General features: G+C 41.0%; 1 protein-coding gene across 4 annotated transcripts in view; it reads right to left on the bottom strand.

The window, feature by feature from the left end:
• Positions 1 to 27919, bottom strand: part of SLC4A10 (solute carrier family 4 member 10) — a 300201-nt gene that overhangs the window by 102663 nt on the left and 169619 nt on the right. For all 4 annotated transcript variants that reach the window (XM_089660029.1, XM_089660009.1, XM_089660018.1 and 1 more), the window contains exons 3-5: positions 20852 to 21004; positions 19085 to 19223; positions 11916 to 12076 (exon numbers count right to left, since the gene is read on the bottom strand). In XM_089660029.1, the coding sequence (XP_089516155.1) occupies positions 11916 to 12076; positions 19085 to 19223; positions 20852 to 21004 (453 nt within the window). The remainder of the gene's footprint in view (positions 1 to 11915; positions 12077 to 19084; positions 19224 to 20851; positions 21005 to 27919) is intronic.

The following is a 27919-nucleotide window of genomic DNA, read 5'->3' as shown; positions in this document are numbered from 1 at the left end:
CTTTCTGGAATTTTATGTGTGTATACAGTAGACCATTTGCACTGCATTTTTTACACAGGAACTTTCTGCCAGCCGATCCAGCAGTGGTTGTAAACACATATGCCCAATGAAGTGACTGGCCTCAGGTGAAACACAGAGCTGAAACAAATCCTCCTACATAAGTTCTACCCATCTATCTGCAGTCTTCTCTTCTCTACATCCATTCAAAGTGCTGAATTTTAAAGCTTGTTTGAGAGTTTAGAAAAGGGTGAAGAGCTGAAATTACACACTGCAGAGCTCAGTGAGGAGAGTTCTGAGAGCTGATTGGAGGGAAAAGACACCCTCCCCTTCACACAGCTCACAGGAACACAGCTGAGGCTGTCAATCTGCTGGAGGTCCCTCCCCTGTCACCGTTGTTCTCTTGGCGTCAGAAGAACTTGTCAGAAGTGATTCATGCTAATAGCAGAGGAACAAAGCAGCAGACAGAATTTGCACTTAGTGTTTTTCATTGAGACAAGTACACACTTTAGAGGGATAAACTATGTTCATATTTCATGTCTGAGGTTGACAACCACTTTAATGCACTTCCTGCATTAACTATTATTTTAATCAGTGTTACAGAGACTAAAATCCCAAACCATGTAAAAATAATAAATAAGCAGAAACTGGACACTGATTATATAACACTCTGTTGTTATACTGCCAAGGTTACTTTAGGAAGCTTGTCAGTTTTCAGTGATTTTATTTAAATTGGCTCGGCCTACTGCGTGTTTCATTCCGCTAATCCCCTTCCAGCAAGCTCACTATGTCTCATTTATTAAAACCTTCAATAATTGTACAATGTCCAAGCCACATTTAAAACCTGATGTGGTTTCACCACATGGCAGAACAATCAAAATGAACTCTTAATTACTAATACTAGGAGCTATGCAGTGTTCCTTCTGCTAAAATTCAGAACAGTTTAAAAAAATCAACATTTACATCTTTTTAGAAAGTGATTTCTCAATAAATATACAAACTGTAATACCAGACCTGATGTTCCCTGCAGCAGTTTTGGATGGCGCAGGGAAGGAGTAGAACTTCTGTCAGGTGTTTATTGCTCATTCAAGACATGGAGGGTGACTTGCTGATTAAGGGGCTATAACAACATTGCCTTGGAAACATCATGTTTTTTGGTGTTTATGTATTTTTAACAATATTTATAAAAAATGATTTTAAACTTATGTTAGATGTATCGGTGGGGTACTTGAAAAGTCCTCAATACCCAAAACCCAACAATGAGTGACACAAGTCATGATCCATAGCAAAATATACGATACAATAATGGATTGTACCCCTAAGCACCTAAAAATCTGGCAACCTTGTGTTACTAGAATCAGTGAAACCTTTGTGCTGCTGTATGATAATAAAACAATATTTAGATTGTAAGCTCCCAAGATCAGTCCCTCCTAACCCTCTTGTATTGAACTGTATTGTTGCTGTATTGTCTCCCTTTATATTGTAAAGCGCTGAGCAAACTGTTGGCGCTATATAAATCCTGAATAATAATAATATTATTGCTACGTGAATAGATCAAAATTATGGAGATTGCTGCAACCACTCACCAAGTGTACTCTCACTCAAAAAAACATATAAATATAAATGCGGTGCACTAACTTCTCAAAGAACATACAGAACTATAGGGAGCAAAATACAATAAACATAAGTCCACAAATATACTCAATCAAAAATTAGTGATCCACTCCCGAATAGAATGTCCTAATATAGTGCTTAGGGATCCATTCACACCTATGCCGTTTGCTTTTTGTCCGTTTTACAGTGCTTATCGCAGTTCGTTTTGCGTTTTTCTACACTTTTTTTGCTGTGATTTTGCATTTTGTTCAGCTTTTTTTTTTAAAGTGGAATTTTTTCTTTGCTGGGCAGAATAAAAATGCAAAAACTCTGCAAAAACTCTGCAAAAACACATTACTATGCATTACACCAGATTCTCCATTGAACTCTATTGTAGCAAAAATGCTGCTGCTGTTTTCCATAGGAAACCATGTTAAATGTACTGTAGTGCATTTCTGCAAAAAGCACTAAAAAACGCATTGGTGTGAACGTAGCCTTTTTTACTGCAGAACAGGTGTGCTTGCTTGATGCGCTATAATAAGTGAACATATCCTCAGCTACATACAGTATACAGCACTGTATTTCAGCATTGGGACAGGAACATTCTGCCCCACTCCTGAAACAAAACAGATTAAGTCTTCATGCACTGGACATTTTTACAGGGGCTGTTTTTGGCTTTTGATGTTTTTTTCTACAGCAAGTAAACTCCCCAGCATGTTATCCTATGTGTCCATGCATGCATAGACTGTAATCAACATTTTTTGGCAGGGACATTTTTTGGCTGGAAAAAAAACCTAGGACTAGTGGGTTTCTAAAGGAGTTTTTCAGCTGTAAAAAGGCTCTAACACTGAAAAACGTGGCAAAATATGGTAAAACGCGGTAAATCACGACCAAAAAAAACGCAAACGCTAAAAAACACTGAAAAACTCACGTTTTTAACATGACTTTACACAGCTAACATTACCAGCATTATTAAAATGCCCTGTGTGCATGGAGCCTTGGGCTGACTGCTGCTCAGACATTTACGGGAAGCTCTGTATTCTATGAATAAATTTTATTTATTTCAGGTACTTATATAGCGCTGTCAATTTACGCAGCGCTTTACACATATATATTGAACATTCACATTAGTCCCTAACCCTCAAGGGGTGCACAATCTAAGGTCCCTAACTTACATTCATACATATGCATATTAGGGCCAATTCAGACAGGATCCAATTAACCTACCAGCATGTCTTTGGAGTGTGGGAGGAAACTGGAGCACCCGGAGGAAACCCACGCAAGCACAGGGAGAACATGCAAACTCCATGCAGGTGGCGCCATGGTCTGGAATCAAACCCATGACCCATTTACTGCAAGGCAGATGTGCTAACCACTAAGCCACTGTGCCACCCCAAATACAAAGCTTCCTCTGATTGGCTAAGGCAGAGATTGTGATGTCATACACCTGCCTCTCCACTTCAGCCAATCAGGGGAAGCTTTCTATTCATTCATAGATAATGAAGTTTCCCAAGAATGGCTCAGCAGTGTTCAGCTCGACTCTATTTTGTCCCAGGAGCAGGTCAGGAAGTTCTTGCCCACTGCTGGAACACAGCACTGTATACTGTATGTAGCTAAGGATAAATACAGTTAATATAGCGCGCCCAGCAAGCACACCTGTTAATGCAGTAATTAATTAATTTGGGCCAGCTTGGTCCAAATAAACTATTTAAAGGGATCTTATATGTGGAGTTAGTATATAGTATAGCTTCTCTATACACAGTGGAGCAAAGGATGATTGCTCTAGTCTGCTTAACAGGCTGCTGATCTGATTACTTAATTATTTGAAAAAACCTTGCGAGCCAAGTAATAAATTCCTATTGTTGGATCGCAAACTTTTTAACACATAACTACCAATGTGAATAAGCGTGAAATAAAGATATATAGTATTGCGCTCACAACCTTCCAATCTATATATATAGACAAATGAAAAAGTGTATACGATATACATAAATAACTAAATGAGTGAATATAAAAATCAACTCACATAAACGGAATAGTGAAAAATACTAAAAGTAAAATGATAAAATAATATTATATGATAATAATGTCCCACAAAAAAAACATATAAGTGACTTTGTGCTGAAAAATCTTCTATATCTTTAAATAGGTGACTGCTTGTGCCTCCTCCCTCAAGTGAAGATGTGCGCTCACCTCATAGATAGCCTGCAATTAGGCTATTAAAGCTTGCGGTTCACCTCCTTGGAACCTACTTGTTTAGGAACTGATGTTGATAAGATAACCATTAAATGCGACATGTGCTGTAGAAAAGTATCCTCTCACTGGGTGCCACTCAGCTGTCTTCTTATTTCCATGTGATTCTCCATAAACAAGAAAATTCTGACATGGTGCTTTATCGTTTTAAAAGCTTTTAATGTGAAGCTGACAGGTGGCTCTCACATAAATCATATAGTGGTAGTACAGCTGATTCAGACCTCCGCTGGCTGTTGGAGCTGTGCGTTCGTGATCCGATGACCGGACCGACTCCCTCCGAGTGACGTGAACAGTCCCACCCCACTGTCCCCGTCACTCGGAGGGAGTCGGTCCGGTCATCGGATCACGAACGCACAGCTCCAACAGCCAGCGGAGGTCTGAATCAGCTGTACTACCACTATATGATTTATGTGAGAGCCACCTGTCAGCTTCACATTAAAAGCTTTTAAAACGATAAAGCACCATGTCAGAATTTTCTTGTTTATGGAGAATCACATGGAAATAAGAAGACAGCTGAGTGGCACCCAGTGAGAGGATACTTTTCTACAGCACATGTCGCATTTAATGGTTATCTTATCAACATCAGTTCCTAAACAAGTAGGTTCCAAGGAGGTGAACCGCAAGCTTTAATAGCCTAATTGCAGGCTATCTATGAGGTGAGCGCACATCTTCACTTGAGGGAGGAGGCACAAGCAGTCACCTATTTAAAGATATAGAAGATTTTTCAGCACAAAGTCACTTATATGTTTTTTTTGTGGGACATTATTATCATATAATATTATTTTATCATTTTACTTTTAGTATTTTTCACTATTCCGTTTATGTGAGTTGATTTTTATATTCACTCATTTAGTTATTTATGTATATCGTATACACTTTTTCATTTGTCTATATATATAGATTGGAAGGTTGTGAGCGCAATACTATATATCTTTATGATCTGATTACTTCCCCCTGCATTTTAGAGGACTCTAGAATCATAGTGGGAGGAAGAACAGAGAGGCAGGTTGAATATCTACGGTGAACTAGCCAATCCCTGGAGAGGTGTGCCCAGTAGGTGGCTGGAGAGCCCATAAATAGTCAAAGGACTGGGGCAGTAGGTGGTGGATTCTGGGCCCAGTCCTGCTAGGAGGAGAACCCTGCTTGTGGCTCTGCTCCTGAGGGAAGGCTTCTGGAGGCGCTGTTCAGGAGTCCTCGAGGTCCAAGCTGGAGTTTAAACTGAGGGGAACGGGCTGTTCACAAAGTCTGGTCTGAGTGTTTTTGGGGTTTGGAGAGCAGGAGAAGTTGGGGGGAAGAGTGTCCAGCTGTCTAGTGGTATGGTAAGTCTGTGTCTACCTCACTGAAGAGTGCCTAGTGGATATTGGAAGGAGGCAGCCGATTATCATATGACATTGTGAGTAAATCAACTAAGTGCTGTGCCTTAGTGACTGTGTGCAGGTCTCAGTTCTTTAACCACTTCCCGTCCGGCCCATGTATATAAACGGTGGGACGGAAGCAGTGCAGGGGCGGGTGGCCATTTATAAACGTCCTCCCCACTTCCCTGCTTGTGCGCGCTCCCTGGAACACCAATCGTACGGGACCTCTGTGTGAAGTCCCAATCATGTGATCACTGATTGGTCAATCAGTAATCACAGGAATATTAGTTAGGAAGATGTCACTTCTGACATCATTGCTTATGTGTGAAATCTGCGAACGATCACAGAGATCACATGGTACAAGCCTATTCACAACAGCCTTGTACCATGTGACAAGCTGTGACCAATCACAGCTCAGACAGTATTTCTCAATGGCTGCAAGAATGCAGCCAGAGAGAAGGAGAAATTATTGCTTTTACAGCCTTTTTTACTAAAAAGATAACTGAATAAATTTTGGCCATGATTTATGAAGAAAGATTATTTATTTGCAAAATTTTATAAGAAAAACACTTTTTCATTTATATAGGAAAAATAAATCCCAGTGAATAAATGAATAAATACCACCAAAATAAAGTTTTATCTGTCTCAAACAAATGCTAAAAAATTCATACGGGTATAGTGTTGCATGACTGCGCAATTGTCATTCAAAGTGTGATAAAACTGAAAGCTAAAAATTGGCCTGGACAGGAAGGGAGTAAAAAACTTGAAGTGGTTAAAAAAAGTTATAGGCACCTTCCAGCCAGAAGGGAGTTGTGTGGGACATTTTGTGTAGATCAGTGTCAAGAGAAGAGTCCTCAAAGAAGTCAGTTCAGCCAATTCTAGGGTATCCCCTCCTCCCCAATCAAGTTAATTTCTGCAATTAAGCATAAAAAGACACCCATAGACTATTCTCTTTGAGATAGAGGAATGTTGCTACAATATAATATATAATGACAGCTGGCCACAATTTTCATTCTATGGGTGAGCCGTGGGCAGGTTTTTAAGCCCCTACCTTTTATTAAGGAAAATTGCAATGGATATTTCGGGATTTCTTAACTGTGTGAAGAAGAAATCTCTCAGGAGTCATTACAGTCTAACATGATAACATATTAATTCCCATGATGATATTCTGAAGTATGCTAAGCCTTCCAGGTCCAAGCCAGCTATATTTGGAGTCTATACCTCTAGAGGTATCCAAGGCTGATATACAGTATTCTTTTAACACTGTTTTATACAAAAGGTTTTGGTGCATTTCTCTTACATGATTTGGCATATTGCTCATTTTTAAAGCTGAGTTTGGTTCACAAGACAAAACAACTTGGGGACCTCCATCGTATACCAACAATAAACCAACTAATTACACTGGCAATATAACACATTGTTCCCATTGCCTCTGTTTCCCAGTTCGGCACTGATCACAGACTCCATTCCTCTTTGATCAAGATAAAAAAAGGTATGTGGATATGATGCTCATAATTATTTCATGTGCCTTGCGGGATGCTTTATGGGATTTTTCATATACATGTAAAGATGAAAAAAAACCCATAGTACTGAAGCCGCTGCAATTCCAGAATCATTCCTTATCAATTGCCTTATTAAAATCTTAGCAGGAATTCAGCTCCCCATTGGATGTTATACACATTAGAGAGACATCAGATCAATTATATTTATATACATGTTCCATAAAATAAGTTATAAGAATTATTAATAATGTGAAATTTAAAAGCATGCAAACCCTAGTACAAAAATGTAATATATTGCAGCTCACCAGTCCCTACATGTTGTGGCTGCATTAGTTTCTTTTTTTTTTTCAAGCTTTTTTCCCTTTAATTTTTCCTGATGATCCTGCCAGTAGTACACTTCCTGTCCTAAGGTGGCAAGGCTGTCATCTCGGCAAAGGCATATATTGATTCCACTAACCTCACAAGCAAAGAAAGGAGGAAGGAGAAAAAAAAGGAGAGATAGAGAATTTTTTTTAAATTATCCCACAGACCTGGCCTTTAACCTTGCAATATTTGTTATCTGAGAAAACTTTATTTCTTCATTTTTACGCACTAAATTTTACACTTCATGGACCCACTGGTCCTATACACAGGTTGAAGTTGCACGTCAATTTGTTGTTGTTATCTTTGCGGCTGCGCCCACCTATGCCGACGTGATTCTACCCCACTCAGTCTATGCTACAACCTTAAATTGTTTTTTTTTTTTTTTTTCATTCTTTTGCAGTGGTCGTTTTTGAGCAAATCCACCTTTTTAAGGCGCTCCAATTTGGCTCAACTGAGTTGGGGACCTTCTGGTATGTGTTTGTTGGACTAGATGGAGACCCCCTCCAGTCCCTAAATTCATTAATTTACAGCTTCACCTAATCTGTAAACCTCACATGGATCATATACAGTAAGTTTGTTTTGTGAGGTATTGCTTGGGAGGGCAGCATGTCCTCTCCAGGCTGGACCAATCCTATACAGGAAAAGACCCAGAACTCAGTGTGCTCGCTGAAAATATAAAGTTGCCCAGCATGCCATCAGAGCCTCGCTGTCTGAGATAGGCTAGGGCTCTGTCAATATTCATGCTGCCATCTGTATAGCTCCACACCTATTATCCAGAAGCTTTTCAAGCTTTCTGGATGCAGAGGGAGCTGTAAGGATACTAGCAGCTAAACATACTGAGCAGACCTTACTAGCAGAACACAGCAACACTGATTATGGTGTGCAAGGTATACTTTTACCTAACAACAATTACAACCACAATGTCTACAGTGTGACAACTAAATTTACCTATCAAAATACAAACTATATTGTATCTATCTAAACCTAGCACTTATCTAGGAAGATGCTATTTTCCTTGAAATGGCACAGCTCCTAAAATTTGAACTGGTTTAAAGCAGAACTTCAGCCAAAAATGACATAATAAAATAAATAGCCCTTTAAAAGATAAAATAACAAAACCAGCTGCTGGGGAATTCTGTACATGGCTTCGAGTAGACTATAGGCCTGACAGTGGTTATGATCTTGTTCCCCTCAGCTCCTCTAGTTAGATAGAGAGTTAAGCATCAGACATTTGTGAGAAGTGCCAGTTGTATATGGTATTAGGCATGCGAAATGCTAGATTTTCCCATATCCAGTCAACTTGTTCTAGGTAAGAGACTCTGGGTTATCTTGTTCTAAGTGAACTAGTTTTGGCTAAATAATGAGAGTGCCTTCTGGAAATTCACAGAGTTTGTAGTTACAGAGGATTACATAAGTAGGTTTGGTTGATATTAGTGAGGGGTATATCATTTGTTATTCAGCTCTTTAAATACATGATCAAAATAGTATCAATATATGGTGAAATTTAAACAATTTGGCACTTTCTTCTTTGCTGCTAAAGCACCATGTATATGCGTACAATAATTTTGTACACAAGACTGGATTTTTCAACAATTGGTGGAGAATGCGGGCACCAGTATATCACTTCATCTACTAGACCAAGATGGCTCGGCTCTGGAGGATAGGTAAGCTATAATAACCTAAGTCTCTCCCCACTTGCTTAGTCTTTCTGAGACCTGGTAGTATTGCATAACAGGTGATTTGATCTCTGTTTTGCCGCGATATATTTTGTGTGCCTGTAACTGGATGCAGCCTGGTGCTGTTTGCTTTGTTTTTAAGCTAATGTAGGCTAATAAGTGTGTAGATGACACTGAATTGATGTAAACTAATATGGGATTGCCTGCAATGATACAAACTTTTACTTCACTTGCTAAATTTCCCACTAACCATACTAGTTGACTTTCAGAATATATAGATTGGGGATTGCTTGTTGCCAGAGCACTTAGACACCTTGTCATTGGAAGACATTAATATAGACTGAGAGAGCTGATTTGGGGATTGATATCAACACTGGCAAATAGGGTGACAGTGAAAAAGAATTTGTTTGAATCATGACAGTATTCATGACTGTTGAGTGGGAAAGAAAGATGTGCAATGCACCACACAAACCTGTAGATCACAGATACCTGTTAGGGCAGCAGTGAGCAGAATGCTTGTGGCTGGGAGTGTGCGCACATATAGACATACACAGAGACATACAGAGAAGCGTATAGGCATCGCATAGCCTGCAAGTATGGGACAAAAAGTGCTGTCTTGGCAGTCAGAGGAGGGAGGTTTCTTCTGAGTGTGAGAGCCTGAGAGATGGGTCAGCCCTTCTGTTGAAATTGCAGTACAAGGACAAAACCGCTTGGAATACACCGCTGGATTGAGATCCATGTGATGCAGCAGATAAATCAAATTCAAGTCATCCTGTGTATCCTCCTCCTTACAGGCCAGATTATAACAAAGTGAGCAACATTTAACTAGCACTGAGCAAAAAACAAGTCGATAAGGGTGAGGTGAACTAATACATCTTTTTTTTTGGAAGAGAGAGATGTTAAAAAAAGGTATAAAATCCATATTGCACTATATTTATAGGAGCTCATTAAACATTTTTTGGTTTTGGAAAAAGTGCACTTAAAGGGGTAAAGGTTCTATGAAACCTGTTCTTAAGGTGATTGTAAAGCTTCTTTTTTTAAATAATAATAAATATATTATACTTACCTGCTCTGTGCAATAAGTTTGCACAGAGCAGCTCTGATCCTCTACTTCTGGGGTCTCTGTCGATGCTCCTGGCTCCACCTCTTCAGCTGGCCGCACTGCCTACGTCTATAGATGCTCTGTCCCTCATCACAGGATTTGATTGACAGCAGCATGAGCCCTGCCCTATGAGGAGTTTGAGAGCAGAGACAACTGCTGCTCTTGGACACAGTGCTGGATCAAGTTCAGGCTCAGGTAAATATAATGGGGGTGAGGGTCTGCTGTCTAACGTTTACCAGCTGCTTCATACAGGTACTTGCAAGGACTATAAAGTGCCTGCACTTCAACACTACTGTAGTTTTAGGCCTGGTCAGGTTCACTTTAAATAATTGATACAAATCTATGTAAAATGATAGCTGGCCAATATAGATAACTGTGTTTCAAATATGTTAATACTGTTAAAATAATTAAGTCTTATTGTGGAAGGAAGCAGAAAAATGAAAGAGAGACAACCAGAGAATTATTTGCTCATAATTTGAATAACACAAAGCTTGCATGCTGAAAATAAAAAACAATTTAATTTGCATATCCTATTGTGGGCAAAGGCCTATAATTTCACACAAGGCTCTGTTCTGCTGTCAAGCGAGATAAAACTGAAACCATTGCTATACTTGGTATATCATTACGCTTCTTAAACTCAAAGAAAAGGTCACTGAATCTTATATAGGTTACCAATAGGTGGTCATATAGGAAACAGTGAATGGTTTATTTTTATTTTGAGTTTTAATTTTTTTATACAAATTTTTTATATAAAAAGATAAAGCTGATTTCTGCCTTTAGTTGATGCAAGAGTGAGAGATTTTTATCTGGATTTTAAATTTAGTGATTGGATCTTCTATACTGAAAGCACAATTTTACCCAGCATTTCTGAGAAGACTGCTTTCAGATTTAATATACAATACCAGCTGAGCAACAAGGGGAATACTACAATCTCCGTGCTTTTCAAGATACTTACCTTACACCTGTTAAAGACCTTTTACAATAATAAGGTCCACTATTTAAGGTGAGCATGTGTCCAATTGGAGTAAGCTTGGCCACACAAGTATTCTGCATTATTTCAGGCACTTTAATAATGAAGATTTCAGAAAGGAGTGCACTTTCTCATTATAATATTTATTTGGACTTTTGGAACAGTTGATGCATTGGGCAGGATTTTCTAAAGGCAAATAGGCTGTTCGCTTTGCAAGGGAAGCAGCACTTTGCAAGGAAATGTTCCCCAGAGATTAGTAAATGTGGTGAAATTTCACTTTTCAAAGAATACCATATTTAAAAAACAACATTTTTTATTGGATGGTGAAAGTGTGCAGAGCTTCACCTCATTCAATAAACGCTGTGAAAAATTCCCTTGCAAAATGAACAGTCTATTTGCCTTAAGTAATTCAACCCCAATGAAACTACATCCTTATGAACTTATTGCATAGTTGATACACTACAGCATACACCCATGTGAAGGCTGTGATTGCCCACATGGGGATGCACAAGTGTTCAGTGCATCCCCATTCAGGGAGTCCCATTCATGTCAACTGGGACAAAGCCACTGCTCCCAATTTGACAGCCTGATTGGTGAGCTCGAGGTTGCGCAATCGTACCCAGACAGCTGCTACATTGGGACCCGCAGCTATGTCTTGACATGAATAGAACTGCTCTATAGTGCATGCATGTGAACAAGGCCTTATTGATTTTTTTTTTTTTTTTAGGTACATATGGATTTTTGCAATTATAGAAAGATACTAATTTATTGCTTCTCATCAGCTCTTGTTCACTAAGATGTTTTACACATAATAGTGTGAATAATTATTATTTAAATGTATTCTATATAGATGTATTTAGTGTAGTGCAGCACATTTTTGCATCTATTGATTATCTGGATTCATTTGATTATTTGTGCAACCAGTACAAAAATCTTTAAAAATATTTTTTTTCTAAAAATTTCTTTAGCAATACTGTAAATAGTTTACTTCTGTCCTATACCTGGCTTGTATTTTCAAAGCTTTCAAGTGGAATATAATTTAACTGATGCCATCCCAATAAAGTATGAAGAAAACATAACATTCAGTCACATCCTGTCTATTACCTGCAATTTCTTCCAAGGAGTTGGCCCTCATGTCCAGCAGCACAGTACCATGCAGAATACAACTTCTCAATTCAAACAGACTGTGAAGTGACAGTGTGGCCACGTAGGGTTTGCTCCATCGTTCTCCACCATCTTCAACATCTTCTTCAAACTTCAACCACCTAGCAAATGAAGACATGAACAAACTTGAGTCCAATACTGAACTCTGTTTTAAAAAGTATTTTGTTCACATAGAACCAGAGTGGCTGATAAGAGGGTACCACCAGTCCTCCTGTAGGGGGCCCAAACAGCAGGTGGGCAACTGCAAGGAAGGATGCACCATGCAGCTCTCTGCAGCAGCTCAATGGCGGTTTCTCCTCCTCTCTCTCCCTTTTAGCTGCTGCAGGGAGAGACACACAGGGCAATGTTCCTGTAATTGCCAATGCCTCACTGATCCCCCTTCCTGTCCTGCCCACGTCTGATTTCCCTTTCTGTGTGCTCCCCACCCCCTGCAGTGCTACCAGCTTCCCTCTCCCGCTGGCTGCTGTGGATACACAGGGGAATCCTCAAAATGGAGAGTGGAGGAAGGGGCCGGTTGATATGTCATTTACCAGCCCCTTCTTTTCTGAATGAACACAGTGAGTGACTGGTACTGATCACTCCTGTGCCCATTCATAACTGAAGCATAGTAAACTGTGTCTACTATGCTTTAGTTTGTGAATGAACGGAAGCCTCTGTCTCGATATATCTTCAGGGCAACAGAGGCTACAGAGAAAAGAATTGAAAAAGCTAATATTTCACCCAAGCCCCCCCCCCCCCCAAAAAAAAACCAAGCATTGTAAAAAAAATTGTAACAAATACATTCATTTAAAAAAGTCATTTTTGAAAACTGTAAACAAAATCATTTAAAAAATTGTTTAAAAATGTGTAAAAAATAATTTGTAGAAATTGTAAAAAGTGACCCCAAATACACACTGTCAGTGTTTGGAAGCCATACACCTGCATCCACATACCTGCCAAATTAGGACATGTGGCTGTGTATGTAAAGCTGCTGTGTTCCCATAGCCTGTACACAGCAATATCCACATTAAAAAGGAAAAAAACTCTGATTCACACTGTACTGGCCACAGCACCTATGTGAATGAACCCCAAGACCTGATTTACACACAGAACTTTATATATTACTCTGTACCATTTTATCCTTTAGAATTAGCAGGCATTTTGTAAGTTATGTTATGCTTGTGTCTGCTAATAATTATTTTAGTGTATTTTTAGTGGAAATATCGATTTCATATTTTCATGGGGGGGCTGTCAGGCAGGCTATAGAGGGCCCCGTCTAACGGAAGCCAGCAGCCCAGCACAGAAAAGTTCTTATTAAAAAAAGTACCAAGAATCCAGTTCAAGGTAAGAAGTAAATATGCTGAAGCCAGGCTTTTATGTCCGATGGTTAGAATATGGAAGAGCAAAGCTAGAATTTGCATTACATTCTTGAATACAACTGAATACATTACATTCTTGAATACAACTGAATACATTACATTCTTGAAATACTGAATACATTTCATTTGTGAATACATATTAATACATTACATTCTCGGATACAACCGAATACATTTCATTTGTGAGCACGAATGTAATACATTACATTCTTGATGCAATTGAAATTGTATTGCATTTATTATTGAAGTTTATATAATTTAAATGGGTCTGTTTATAAAGCAGTGAGTGGAAGTTCATCAAACATTCTCAGGTTCACGTTTTAAAGCATATCTTTGGTCAACAGTTAAAATCATATATTAATTTCCACATTGTATTTCAAGCATTTCTAGCGTATTCTCATTAATCTTAATAATCTTGTTGTTTGTAAACTTAGTTGCAAAGATCCCCCCACATTTACCTCCTGGAATTCTGTGACATATATTTACTATGCCTTGTGATTGGGCACTGCTGTGTCACACCTTTTACAGAGCCTGCCTTGTGAACTACAGACGTGCTGAGAGGAGGAGTTTCAGGAGATGGAGATAGTACAGGAATCACTGCTTGCAGGCAGAAAGGTATCATGGGATATCTAGTCCTTAGGAATTTAATGTAGACAGCAAAGGAGAAGCTACAAAGCATGCAAAGAATCCAGGAAGTTGTGGAAAGAGACACCAGTAGACAGGCAGAGCTCACAGGATGAAAATAGATTTTTAAGTACGATTATATTGTACTCTCAAGAGTATCTTTTATTTGTTGGCTATTAAAATGCTGATGTTATAAAACGAAAGTGTATGCTGTGACCATAGAGTTCCTTTAAATGACTGATTGTCAGTGATTGATTCTCCACCAGTGAATGTCTGGTGAAAGCCACATTTGCTACTTTATAAATAGCCTCCAAAGTGTACCTCCAGTATTGTTGAAAAAAAAATTCCTCTCCATCTCAGTGACACACTGAAAGGATTGTAGTAAACTTCAACACAACCACCTTCTGGTAAACCATCAACTGCATGTTACTGACTTCCTGTTTCCTCTTTGCTAAGTGGGAGGGATCTGCCTGCTGCAGTCACATGATCAGCCATAGTGTTGTATAAAGAGAAAAACTGCTGACAAAAGCTACGAGCCAATCACATGGGTAAGACATGACATTTCTAAGGGTCCTCTAAACAATTAAAGCAAAAAGAACTCTTCCGGTTACCATTGTTTCAAGGAATTTATACAGAACAATACAGCAGCTGACTGCAGATTGCAATGGAGAGGTATGGCTTGTATGGCAATTGTGTAAGTTATATAATTTTTTTCTTCTCAAAAAGTTAAGCTGGTCATACACATATAGATTACTATCTGTTCAGCCTGCGGACTGAATGAAAAAAAAAAATATTCCTCCATTAATGCTATACAGCAAGGGCAAACAAATCTCCCAAGGCAGCTATGGTATTCTAACAGCCAGCACTAGCAGATGCCATAATACTCAAATGAGGGCTGCATCTGGTTGGATGCACCTGCTGTTCATCTGACATTTTTCTATCTGGTTCCTTTGATTTTTAAATTGAAGGATGGTGCCCAGAAAGAAGCCAATGGGGGCACCCACTGAGGTAATTTTGGATGGTTCATCAGCATGTGGGTGAAATTTGAACAGTGTATGGTCAGGTTAAGCCTTTAACCTCCCTAGCGGTCTGATTATGTCAGTATTTCTGTGCTCAAAGCGGTACATTTTTTGCATGGAAATATGTATTTTTTTTATTGTAGGCCTGTAATTTTTAGGAATAACTCACTGAAATCTGTCCCGAGTCTAGTAAACATCCCGGGTATGTTACAATTTGAAACACGAAATCATAAATTATAATTTAATAAATAATCATAAAAAATAATAATATAATAATAATAAATTTAATTCAATAATATAATCAAACCAAAAACACTGAAATTTGAAATATAGCGCCACGTTCGCACAACACTGCGCAAAGTCGCAAAATCGCTTTCAGTGTCTGATGATGAATTTCCCCACGAATCATCACTCAATTCTGCAAGTGGTTCTGATTTACTATCGCTGTTTTCTAGCTGGTCTAAAACCGCTTTTGACCTAAAGGGACGCTTTTTGGATGCCATGGACGTTTCTCAGTTTCCAGGCACAAAGAACAGTAAAAATGCAGACAGGGCACAGGACAAAGCACTTGGGACAAAATGTGTGTGAAATGGTTTCATATAGTAATGTTTTACTATGTGATTTTAGTGAATTTAGTGAATGTCACTTTTTGTCATTTTCAAATTTCCTGCCATTCCGTCCCCGTACGTCCCGATGTCGCAGGGGACGGGACCCAGATGACAGATGCCGGCATCCGCCGGAGGACATTGCAGGGGACACTGCAGGAGGGACATTGCGGGAGCGCAGGACAAGGTAAGTGATCAAGGGATCCCGGAGCAGCGCCGCATGGTAAGCCCGAGTGTAGCTCGGGGTTACAGCTTGTGGTACTGAACCTTTTCCCCCGAGCTACACTCGGGAATATCGCCAGGGAGGTTAATTGAAGCTTTTATTTTGCCACACAAAACACATAAGTTGCAAAATGTCAAGAAACTCATCAATTTTTAACCAACAAACAAAAGATTTCCCAGCATACTTATCAGCCAGCCTGCAAAACAATTGAATTGACTCTTTCTAACAAGTCACGTTAAAACAGACGTTTTGCAAACACTTGGAAATATATGCGTAAGCTGCAGTGCCTATGTCAAGGCTCCTCTGTAAGCTGCAGTCCTAACTCTATAAATATTTGAGAACATATAGCAATGGATAAATTATGGGCAGGTGTACCTGGAGGGAGCCCACCCTTCCTTAAAGACACAGGGACGCACGTCATGCCCTGTAGTTCCCGTACCCAATTCAACCAACTGTGCAAAAAAGCGGCAACCACCCCAACCTATAACTAGCCTTTGCAGTAAAGGCACATGGAAGGGGAACGCATGTCACAAACAAACTGAGTCCTTCTCCTGTGCTGCTGTTTGGTCAGTGGCTGCTACCAGGCCTATCAGCTGATCTGCTCCTTCCCTGTCGCCAGGTGGTCCTCTCTCAAGGGGCCAATGAAGTCTGCAGCTTTCCTCCTTTCTAGCATCACTTCTGGAGGCAAGCCCCTTCCAGCCTGGGCTCCCTCCCAGGCTCCGGCACTTCAGTTTTACTCTTCTGCCTCCTTCCTCCTCCTCTTCTCTTGCTACTGAGCAGGCTCTCTTACTTTTAAGGGTTGTCCTTGCCCCTTCCAAGCCTCCTGTTGGGGATCCTCAAGAGTACAAGCCAGCCACTCCTCAGATCCACCCACTGCCTCTAGACCTTCCTCCAAAGCTCTAGACCATGGGAAATTTCCAGAGGGTCTGGCTTGCATAACCTCTCAGCTCTGAGCACAATTTGACCCCACTCTGGCTATTACACCTGGGAAGCTGCTCAGCCCCCATCAATCATTGGAGTATAGCTCTTCCTAGCTATCTAGGAAGGAGCTACACTGCTATACAAACCTAGTTGACAATATGGAGAGTGGGAGCAAATGTTGTTACTAAATATTGGTTAGTTAAATTGAGAATGTTCACTTTGTGAACTAATTAATTCATCTACATGTTCCAACTTAAAGTTTGTGTAAACCCAAGATTTATTTTTCAGTATGACACCGTGTCTCATTGTATACTGTTTTCTTATCATCTAGTTTTGAATCTACTGCAAAGTTTCTTACCTTAGACCAGTAAAAGTACTTCCTGTTTCAGGCTGACAACGCTAAGCCACGGCTCCTTTATTAGCAGCAAAGTTGTCAGCATGCCAAGAACACTCCCTCAGTTGGCTGTGGAAGCAGGAGTATACACCTGATAGGCTTCCTGGTAGACAGCCCAATGGCCTACTGAAGAAGTGCTCACAGAAGCCTGACAATGCTACTGGTAATTTCAAGGCAGAGGTCATCTTGTCAGCCTGAATATTAGATTTTGGGTTAACATACACTTTAATATCAACACTCAACTGACAACTCCAAAATCAAAGCCTATCACAAGAAAAGTATTTCCCAGTTCAGATCTATATGGCCGCATGTGCAGTTTCCAGCTCCTTACTCCTCGGTGTCTTTATACTTTTCTATTTAATTTAGGATAAGATTAGTTTTTATATTGGCCTGCAGTGTTTCTGGCTCTGTTTAGGAGTGCACTGGATGAGGGCCACTAGGAAGACTTGGAAAGTGGAGTAAAGATGTGACTGCCAAGTGCACTGAACAGGTCTTTCCCGAGGGCATTACCTCTGCCAATAAGACAGCTCATTTATGATTCCTGCAGCAACATTTTACCCTAATATAAGAATTATGCCCTAGCAGAATGTAAAGACACAAAGCGGTAACTGCAAACACTACTATATAGATCTGGACTGGGAACCTATTCTGTGTGGTAGACTGTGTGGTGATTATGGAGCATTTGGAGGCTAAGTCTTAATAATAATTTTAAGTATGTAAATGAATGCAAACTTCATCTGCAGATTTTAGCCTATTAGAAAATAAAAAAAAACAAAGTCAATTATAGCTGTAATATTCAGCTTCAATCCAAATTTCACCAACAGTACATTTTCTGTCATCAGATGTCCTCATTCTGATGGCCAGCATTATTCAACCCACTTCCTATGAGCCCAGATCATCCTGGACCAGGGGCGGACTGACAACTCATGGGGCCCCCAGGCAATAGGGGATCATGGGGCCCCTGTGTTCTTGCCCAAACTCAAAAAAGCCTATGAAAAAGGTACCAGGGGCATCTCATGGGGCCCCCTACTGACCCCGGTCCCTCGGGCAGTGCCCTAGTTTCCAAATGGTCAGTCCGCCCCTGTCCTGGACCCACCTCAGACTGTTACTAGACATTTAAGGAGAAGCAGCAAGGGGGTAATGCTAGATCAAATGCAGGTACCGGTACTTACATTTCTTTAATTTAAAAAATACATTTAATGATGTATAAATGGATACAAAGCTGAACTAATCTTGTCTTTACATTCATTTTTATCAGCCACATTCATCAACCACAATGACTGGTTGTAGAGGATCTATGTGTTTTTACTAGACATTTATTAGAGGGCAATGTGAATATTTGCAAAGAAAAAAACCATATGTGAATGAGGACTTTACCGTTATGCACTAATTTCTGGCACTTTCTTTGTTTAACAAAGGTTGACAAAATACATAATCAAAATACATATCCCCATGACTAAGCTCTGTGGGTAGAGTTCAATGAGTTGGGGGCATGGCCTGATTGGAGCCTGGGCTGAGGCTGTCATACACCTTCTTACGGGGTTTTGCAGAGATGTGCAACTTCCAGGACTTTTCCATTGACAAAATAAATGTTTAATTCCTGAAAGAGAACAGGACTGGATAGCTTGTTGCTGGCTCCTAGATGTGCATAAATAACAAATTAGACTCAGAGGAACTGTCATTAACCTTTATAGGTTTCTGCAAAGACTCCAGTGATTATGATGTATTGAATCTGGGGTGGCAGGCTAACAGAAAACAGAGGTATGGCATAATAGGGCAGTATTGAATAGATGTCATCCCTAGACTAAAACAGAGGGAATGCAGGCCAGCCCCTCAATCTAAATTAGTGTAAGTATTCAAAAGATCCCATGGTCTCCTCAGACTAGTAAGGATGATTATACCAGCTCTAGAATTACAGATCAACTTTCGCTTTCTGTAGATTACTGTATATTTGGTACCACTAACCTGGCCATTTCCCGCCATTCAGCATCATCACCTTCTCGTAAACAGATTTCATCCAGCTCTGTAAATAAGTCATGTGGAATATGTTCTTCATCGTCATCTTCTGTCCCCAGGATAAACTGAACCCTCTGAGATGGAGTGTCTGCAATTACAAGACCCCATTAGCCTCTGTGTTATAAGGCATGGAGACTTTTAACAGGAGGTTCTTAAAGTGGTAGTCCGGTCAAAACCAAACCAGCGGCCAGCTTCAGGGGACAGGAGAGGCAGCAACAATGGTTGCAGAGCCTGGGTGGTGACATCATCGCATAGGTTTACTATGAGGCATCCGTTGTCCACTATTACTTCTCTACCCTGAAGCAGGTGCTGGGAGCCAATTACGTGGCCGGACTGGTGCGCCCTTAGATTAGCTAAGTATAAGCATCTTTCCTTTACAGGGTGGTTAGTAGAGAGGACTTGGAATTTGGGTGGGAGCACCTTTAAGCCATGTTAGCTTTTGACCGGACTTAACTGGTGATATCCATTTGAACCACGGTATGGGACCTAATCTCTAAATAATTAAAAACAAACACAATCAGTGTGCTCTAGACTACTGAACCAGAAATCAATGCGGAATCAACTTAATGTGTCAGATAGAATTCAAGTGGCATTGTCAGTTTCTGTACCTTTATTTCCATGTTTTGACTGCACAAAAACAACAGCATGGTTTGCCATTTTCTATATGAGTACATTTGCTTTTTTTTCAGCTGTCTAGGTATTCAAATGTAAAGTAAAGCCTAACTATTTACATCTTTTAAAATTATATTGGTACCTAATAGGACTGATTATGATTATATTTTTTCAGGGTTAAAGTGTCACTAAGTTCTGGTTTAAAAAAAATATATATATACTGTATATTTATGTAATGTATTACTAAATCAAAAAGTACCTTCTATTGCTCCCAGTCTCCTTCAAATCTCCAGATTCCTTTTATTTGCCACTGTAATCTAAATACCTGTTAGAGGATTTTTACATTTGTTCTCCATGGTCCCACTGTATGTAGGAACATAGCCACCCTCTCTTGCTTGCTCCTAAGATGAACTAGGGACTGTGGACTATGGGATTTGCACTCTGTATACAGCAGTGCTCATGGCCGCAATTAACTAGCACTGCCATTTCCAAACAAATGGAACTTAGTGGAAAAAGGAGATGTTCTGTGCTCACAGAGCATGTTGCAAGGAGGCATAAAACACAGTAAGAAATAATTTAATGAGAAATAGATTTGAGGGCCATTGTGATGTGTACGGACTTCTTTTGGAGAATAAAGGTATTGTTAGTGACACTTTAACTTTATCCTTGTCTCTGAGAAAAGAAGGTGAAGATACAAAAAAACAGAACAGTCTATGAAGAGGAGCGGCTAACAGAAAGCAGCAATGACCTGCCAAAGGGTCCATACATTCTGAGTACAGACCTTGAACAAAGCACTAACAAACCCAATCAATGCACTAGATAGGGAAAGCCAATATGAAAAAATTTTCTACATCTGACAAGGATTGATCACTCAACAGATAAAAGAAAAACAATTACTGATAAATATATTATGAAGTCTATTATCAAGGGATGACCTATGGTGTCTGGGGGAAATACCCTGTAGAAAAGTATTACACCAAATATATAATTCCGCTGAGGAATTTTGGCATATGCTTATTAATGAAGAATATTATTTGATTTGCTAACCTAAGGTTGTGCAGCATCATTTTCAATAGGCGAGAAACAACAAGTGAAATGCTTTACCGTATGTAGGAGATTCCCGTCCATCTTCTAAACCTGAGTCCCGTTCCCTGTCCTTTTTTCGGTGTTTGTGTCCACGATGTCGGTGACTGTGACGACGATGGCTTTTCCTGCCACCAAGTGGTACATGAACTCCAATGAATAATGTTCGATGGCCTACAGAAATAAAAAGTTGATGTTACTTTCCTTGGGAAAGGAAAAACAAATTATTACTGTATTTTTCTACAAACTTTTCATACAGAATATGCAAAACATAAATGAACACATAATGTGCTTCAGTTTCTCATAAACATTACCTTCTGCTTTATATCTGTCTATCACTAATGGAGTTATCTTACCCAGGTCTATTAGACATCACACTGCTCCCACATGTCCCCACCTTAAGGTTGCATTCACACCTAAGCAGGTGATTTTCAGGTGTTTTGAGGCATTTTTATTACAGCTTTTTTTGCACAGTAGGATCTCATGCACACAGGGCTTTAAAAAACGCAATTTTCCAGCCTGTAAACACACCCCTATGCTAGCCTATGGGGTTGATTTACTAAAATTGGAGAGTGCAAAATCAGGTGCAGCTCTGCATAGCAACCAATCAGCTTTCAGTTTTTTTTGTCAACGCTTATTGAACAAGCTGAAGTTAGAAGCTAATTGGCTACCGCACCAGCAGCACCAGATTTTGCACTCTCCAGTTTTACTAAATCAACCCCTATGTGTCCATGCATTTACAAGCATATTAGAAGAAAAGCATTTACAGGCATTCAGGAGAAGAGGTTGTGGGCAGAAAAAATGCAGGACACGCCTAAAAGCATCTAAACGTTAAGTGTGTTTAGCGCTTGAGCATTCATTAGTTCCAATGACCATAATAAAATACTTCCTAAAGGCTTGATGCGCCTAAACGCGTCTCAATGTGCCAATGTATTTATTGCTAATGTGCCAATGTACAAAACATGGCTTTTTTCCTGCCGCAAAGGTGTTCAAGGGAGCAAAATAAGCATGCTGTGTGCATGAGGTTTTATAGTATAAGCATTTTCACACCACATTTCTAGCGTTTTATATGTGTATTCAAGCTTCACGTGTTTTTGTTTAGGCAATAAAAAGCACTAGGGGGAGCAGACCTAAAAAAAAAGGTCTAATACCTCACTTAGAGTACCTTATGTAGCTTTTGGAGCTTCTGGCTTCAAGCTACAGGAACCTAAGTATGAATACCTAAGTATGAATAGCCACCATTTAATTAGATGGGATTTTGAGAGTTTTGGAGATTTGAGCTTCAAGCTACAAAATGGTCCTGATTTAAATGGGGCCTAAAGGATACCGGTCATGGCAGAGGTAAATAGCCTGCTACTGCTTGTTTTCTCCTGAAAATACTAGTTGTCTGCATTCTTCGGACTGGACTGCACCAACATGCACACAACATTTCACAAGGTGACATCAAGATGCATCAACTGGGAGTGTCGAACAACCAGTCTTCTGGGCCACCACCTGCCCAAACCTTATGTCAACAGCATGAAGAAATGCATAGTAAACAATGACAATAAAATGACTCAGCAGTCATGCTAATGAGAGTTTCACAATGATGACATAGGGATCTAGTGGAATGGGGGAGATTGGTAGAGAGGTGGTAGAGAGTGTTGAAGACAACCTGGAAGACTCTATCTGCCAGTCTAGGAAGTGCTGGCTTTGCTTTACGATTGGAACAAAGATATACAGTATCTGCTCATCAGATTCACATAACTGCAGCAGAGAGGGTTTAGCCAAGTACTCATAGTTACATAGTTAGTCTGGCTGAAAAAAGACAAAAGTCTATCCAGTTCAACCATAGAAAAAAAAAAGTTATAATATTATACCCACAGTTGATCCAGAGGAAGGCAAAAAAATCCCCAGCAAAGCACAATCCAATTTGCTCCTGCTAGGAAAAAAATGCCTTCCTGATCCCCTGAGAGGCAATCGGATATTCCCTGGATCAACTTTACCTATAAATGTCAGTATCCAGTTATATTCTGTGTATCTAAGAAATAATCCAGGCCTTTTTTGAAGCAATCCACTGAGCTGGCCAGAACCAACTCTTGAGGGAGTCTATTCCACATTTTCACAGCTCTCACTGTGAAGAAACTTTTCCGTGTTTGGAAAAATCACTGCACACATCTGCACAAACCTTTCTGTGTTTGGAGATTACATTTCTTTTCCTCCAGACGTAAAGAGTGCCCCCTTGTCCTCTGTGATGACGTCAGGGTGAATAGCTCTACACCGAGTTCACTATATGAACCACTGATGTATTTATACATGTTGATCATAGCCCCCCTTAATCTCCTCTTCTCAAGAGAGAATAAATTCAGTTCCTCTAATCTTTCCTCATAGCTGAGCTCCTCCATGCCTCTTATCAGTTTGGTTGTCCTTCTCTGTACCCATCTACAGTTAGTATGCTAAGTAATAGGTAGAGGCAGGGTCTCTTTAAAGCTTCTCACAATTAAAATTGTAATAATTTATGCTTGTATGAAAAATACAAATATAAACTATTCATAGCCATGCGTGCAAATAAGTTTGCACACAACTATTTTAAGGCCAATCTCCCTTCCCCCATGCTCATAATATTTGTTATGCATCTGGCAGAAAGGAACATGTAGCAGAGCTCATTAACTGATCTAAATGGAGTGTGCAGAAGTGTACGACAAACATATATTCCTTAGCACTTGACTGAAATTTACAAGGCTAATTTACATTTTTCTGTTTCCCCGAGGTACAGTATGATGATCAGAACGCTGAAAACTGTATAATGAACACTAGACATTTCTTCAAAGTTCTTTCTGTCACGCCTAGATTTTCCTTGGTGCCAGATGCCTTTGTAGAAACATTATGGAATACTCAGTATGTTCCTCCTCTGGGTTCACACCATCTATCCAAAAATTTTGAAACAGTATTTGCATACAATTTAATCATCCATTGTGTCAGATGGGAAATGTTCAAAATGTGTCACCGTGCAGCAATTATCACCTTCCCTAATGTAAAGCAAGCTAGCACAAATTGTCATTCACACACAAAAAATCAAATAATAATAACTTGAGTTTATCAATGATCAGATCTTGCTTGTTGCCAAAAGGCAACTGTCTTTCACACAATTGTGGAGTATATTCCAGAATTCTGTAGGTTCCTGTATCTAAGTATAGATGAACAAAACTCCTACCACCAGTAAATATATAAATATCTTCCAATGGGCAAAATTATATTTTACAAAAATGTAAAGACCTTAATAGTAACTTACTAAGTTATCACACTGTCCTTTTTTACTATATCTAATTTATCAGCAATGCAGAAAAAGGTAAGGTTGTACTTTAAATATACAAAAAAGATAAATATATATTTTTTCTAATAAAGCTTATTGATATTGTTATGGGTAGCACCCTCCTAGTTAGGTGCTAGAAGTGACGCAAATTTGCTTTTTGGGCTCTGCTGTAGTAGTGAAGTTGCAGTTGTGTTTTGCCTACTCGGAGTTCTGCAGCTGCAGTCTTGCCAGGCTCCCCCTGTCTTTCCAGAAATCCCTGGAACATAATGGGCAGAAAGGGTAAAGTCTGAGCTGGCCCTTTATACAGCCTCAGCCAATCCCTGGTTGGGAAAAGTGCCTGGCAGGGGGTTGAGAGAGGTATATGAAGGTTGGAGCAGGGTCCTTTGCCTTCTGGAGATTGACCCAGCCTGGAAGTGCTGTTAAAGTAGTTCTAAAGGCTCGGGTTTTTTTTATGCATTGTATGCATGAAGGTAAAACATCTTCTGTGTGTAGCAGCCCCCCCAACACTTACCTGAGCCCCATCCCAATCCAGCAATGTCTGTGAGAGCCTTGGTTCTATGGGGACTCTCACCCCTGATTGGTTGAGGCTAATAGCTCCCGATACTGTCAATCACAGCCAGTGAGCCACTCAGGAGAGGGAGGGGGTAGGGCCGAGCTGCAGCTCTGTGGACACACAGAGACGCAGCACAGGAGCGCCTGCTTGGGTGCCCCATAGCAAGCTGCTTGCTGTGGGGGCATCCCACAAGGGGGAGGGGCCAGGAGTGCTGGTGGGGGACCTGAGAAGAGGAGGATCCAGGCTTCCTCTGTACAAAACCACTGCACAGAGCAGGTAACTATGACATGTTTGTTATTAAAATAAAAAAAAACAAGACTTTAGTATCACTTTAAACCTTCCAAGGCTTAGGAAGAGCATTATGAAGTTCTAGATGATTCAAGCTCACCAAGGAGCAGAAGGAATATCCCAAAGTCACAGAAACACCAGGGCAACATCTAAAGAGGATCTTCCTAGGATACGTTGTGTCAGAGTCAGCTGAAGTGGAGGAGGCCTTCAGACTACCGGAGTCACAGTGAGTAGGCGTAGGAGAAACCTGAGAGGGAGAGAGATTGTTGCCTGTACACCCCTTCTTCATTGAGGGACTGTTCCAGACCTGCGCCATTAGAGGAAACCCCTTCCTGTGCTAAAGCTGTTGCTACCTTTTGTGTGGAAAACTCTGCTTTACTTCGGTTAACTGCTTTAAGATAGTGTCTTCATTCAAGTTGTTTAGTTTGGGGCATCCCAAAGCTTTTCCCAATCCTTATACCAGTTCTGCAAAACAAATAAAGCAACAAAAAAAAACACTATCTGCCTGACTACCGTCTGAGGACTGAGTGGGATTTAATGCACCTAGCTGGAAATACTCTGTGCCTGGCTGCTTGCTCCATTAAAGGATTAGAACCTGGGTTAACAGTGGGATCACTCACAAGGTCTCTGCTACATACAGTTAGAGGGAAAAAAAGAGGGTAAGAGGATGCAGAGACACAGTCACACAAGAGAGGGTAATAGGATGCGGAGACACAGTCACACAGGAGAGGAAAGAGAGTAAGAGGATGCAGAGACACAGTCACAGAAGAGAGGGTAAGAGGATGCAGAGACACAGTCACACCGGAGAGGAAAGAGAGTAAGAGGATGCAGAGACACAGTCACACAGGAGAGGAAAGAGGGTAAGAGGATGCAGAGACAGTCACACAGGAGAGGGTAAGAGGATGCAGAGACGGAGTCATATGGCAGAGGAGAGAGGGTAAAATGATGCAAAGACAGAGTCACATTGCAGAGGAGAGAGGATAAGAGAATGCAGAGACAGAGTCACACAGGAGAGGGGAGAGGGTAAGAGGATTCAGAGGGTATGAGGAGGCAGAGACAGAGTCACACAGGAGAGAGTAAGAGGATGCAGAGGGTATGAGGAGGGAGAGACACAGTCACACAGGAGAGGAGAGAGGGTAAGAGGCTGCAGAGGCACAGTCATATAGGAGAGGAGAGAGGGTAAGAGGCTGCAGAGGCACAGTCACATAGGGGAGGAGAGAGGGTAAGAGGCTGCAGAGGCACAGTCACATAGGGGAGGAGAGAGGGTAAGAGGCTGCAGAGGCACAGTCACACAGGAGAGGTGAGAGGGTGAGAGGCTGCAGAGGCACAGTCACACAGGAGAGGAGAGAGGGTCAGAGGCTGCAGAGGCACAGTCACACAGGAGAGGAGAGAGGGTAAGAGGCTGCAGAGGCACAGTCACACAGGAGAGGTGAGAGGGTGAGAGGCTGCAGAGGCACAGTCACATAGGAGAGGAGAGAGGGTAAGAGGCTGCAGAGGCACAGTCACACAGGAGAGGAGAGAGGGTAAAAGGCTGCAGAGGCACAGTCACACAGGAGAGGTGAGAGGGTAAGAGGCTGCAGAGGCACAGTCACACAGGAGAGGTGAGAGGCTGCAGAGGCACAGTCACATAGGAGAGAGGGTAAGAGGCTGCAGAGGCACAGTCACACAGGAGAGGAGAGAGGGTAAGAGGCTGCAGAGGCACAGTCACACAGGAGAGGAGAGAGGGTAAGAGGCTGCAGAGGCACAGTCACACAGGAGAGGAGAGAGGGTCAGAGGCTGCAGAGGCACAGTCACACAGGAGAGGAGAGAGGGTCAGAGGCTGCAGCGACAGAGTCACACAGGAGAGGAGAGAGGGTCAGAGGCTGCAGCGACAGAGTCACACAGGGGAAGAGGGAGGGTTACGTTTCAGGGACATATTCACACAGGAAAGGTAAGAGGCTACAGAAACAGACAGGAGAGAGAGTTGCAGAGACACCATTACAAAGGAGAGCGTGATGAGATGCAGGGATGCAGCCACACAGGAAAGGTAGAGGCAGAATAAACACAGCCACACAGGACAGGGTGGGAGGATGTGGAGGATAAGAAGCTGTAAAGAAAGTCACACAGGAGAAGGTAAAATGCTGCAGAGACTCAGTCACAAAGGAGAAGGGGGTGGTGGGATGCAGAGACATAGTCACACAAGAAAGGGTGAATATATGCAGAAATACAACCGCCCAGGAAAGGGGGAAGGTAACTGGCGCAGAGACAATGTCACAAAGGAGAGTGAGAGAGGATGCAGAGATCCATACAGTCAGATTACCAGTGGGGATCTCTGCACTGTATGGGCTCAGCGGTGGCAGCTATTCAAGCCACAGGAATCAGTAGATTCTTGCCGTTGGGATTTGCAAAAACCCAGCATAATGCAGCCTTACAGACCAAGCTGTCCAACAAACATGGCAATTAGAGTGTTGAGACAAACTATATGACACTGACAATGCCTACCTAAGCATATTAAAGTGATTGTAAAGGCTAAAGCTTTTTTCTACCTTAATGCATTCTCTGCATAAAAATAAAAAACCTTTTACGTACAGCTCCCCCAAATATTTACCTGAGCCCGATTTCAATCCAGCTCTGTGCCAGAGAGCAGTGGTGCTGCTCTTTCTCTCCCTTCTCACTAAACTCAGTGAGAGCAGTGGGAGCCATTGGATCCTGCTGCTGTCAATCAAATTCAGTGATGAGGGAGCAGGGGGCAGGGCTGAGCCACACTGTGTGTGTCAATAGACGCACACAGTGTGGGTCAGGTTAAAGCCAACACAAGTGCACCCCTAGCAAGCAGACTCCTGATGAAGTCACGACATGTGACGTAACGCATAGAGTACGCTGGGGATGTCAAGCTGCATTACAGGAAGCACACGGGCTGCTTTCTTGGTATAGGAAAACAGCATTTGAACACACAAAGTTTATCCTGCAGTGTCCC

Source organism: Staurois parvus, unplaced genomic scaffold (assembly GCF_062004578.1).
Source record: "Staurois parvus isolate SC_StPar_1 unplaced genomic scaffold, SC_StPar_1.0 ptg000031l, whole genome shotgun sequence".
In the NCBI taxonomy this organism is placed as follows: Eukaryota; Metazoa; Chordata; class Amphibia; order Anura; family Ranidae; genus Staurois; species Staurois parvus.
The sequence above is the reverse complement of the archived record's forward strand: the minus strand, read 5'-3'. Positions and strand labels throughout refer to the sequence as shown.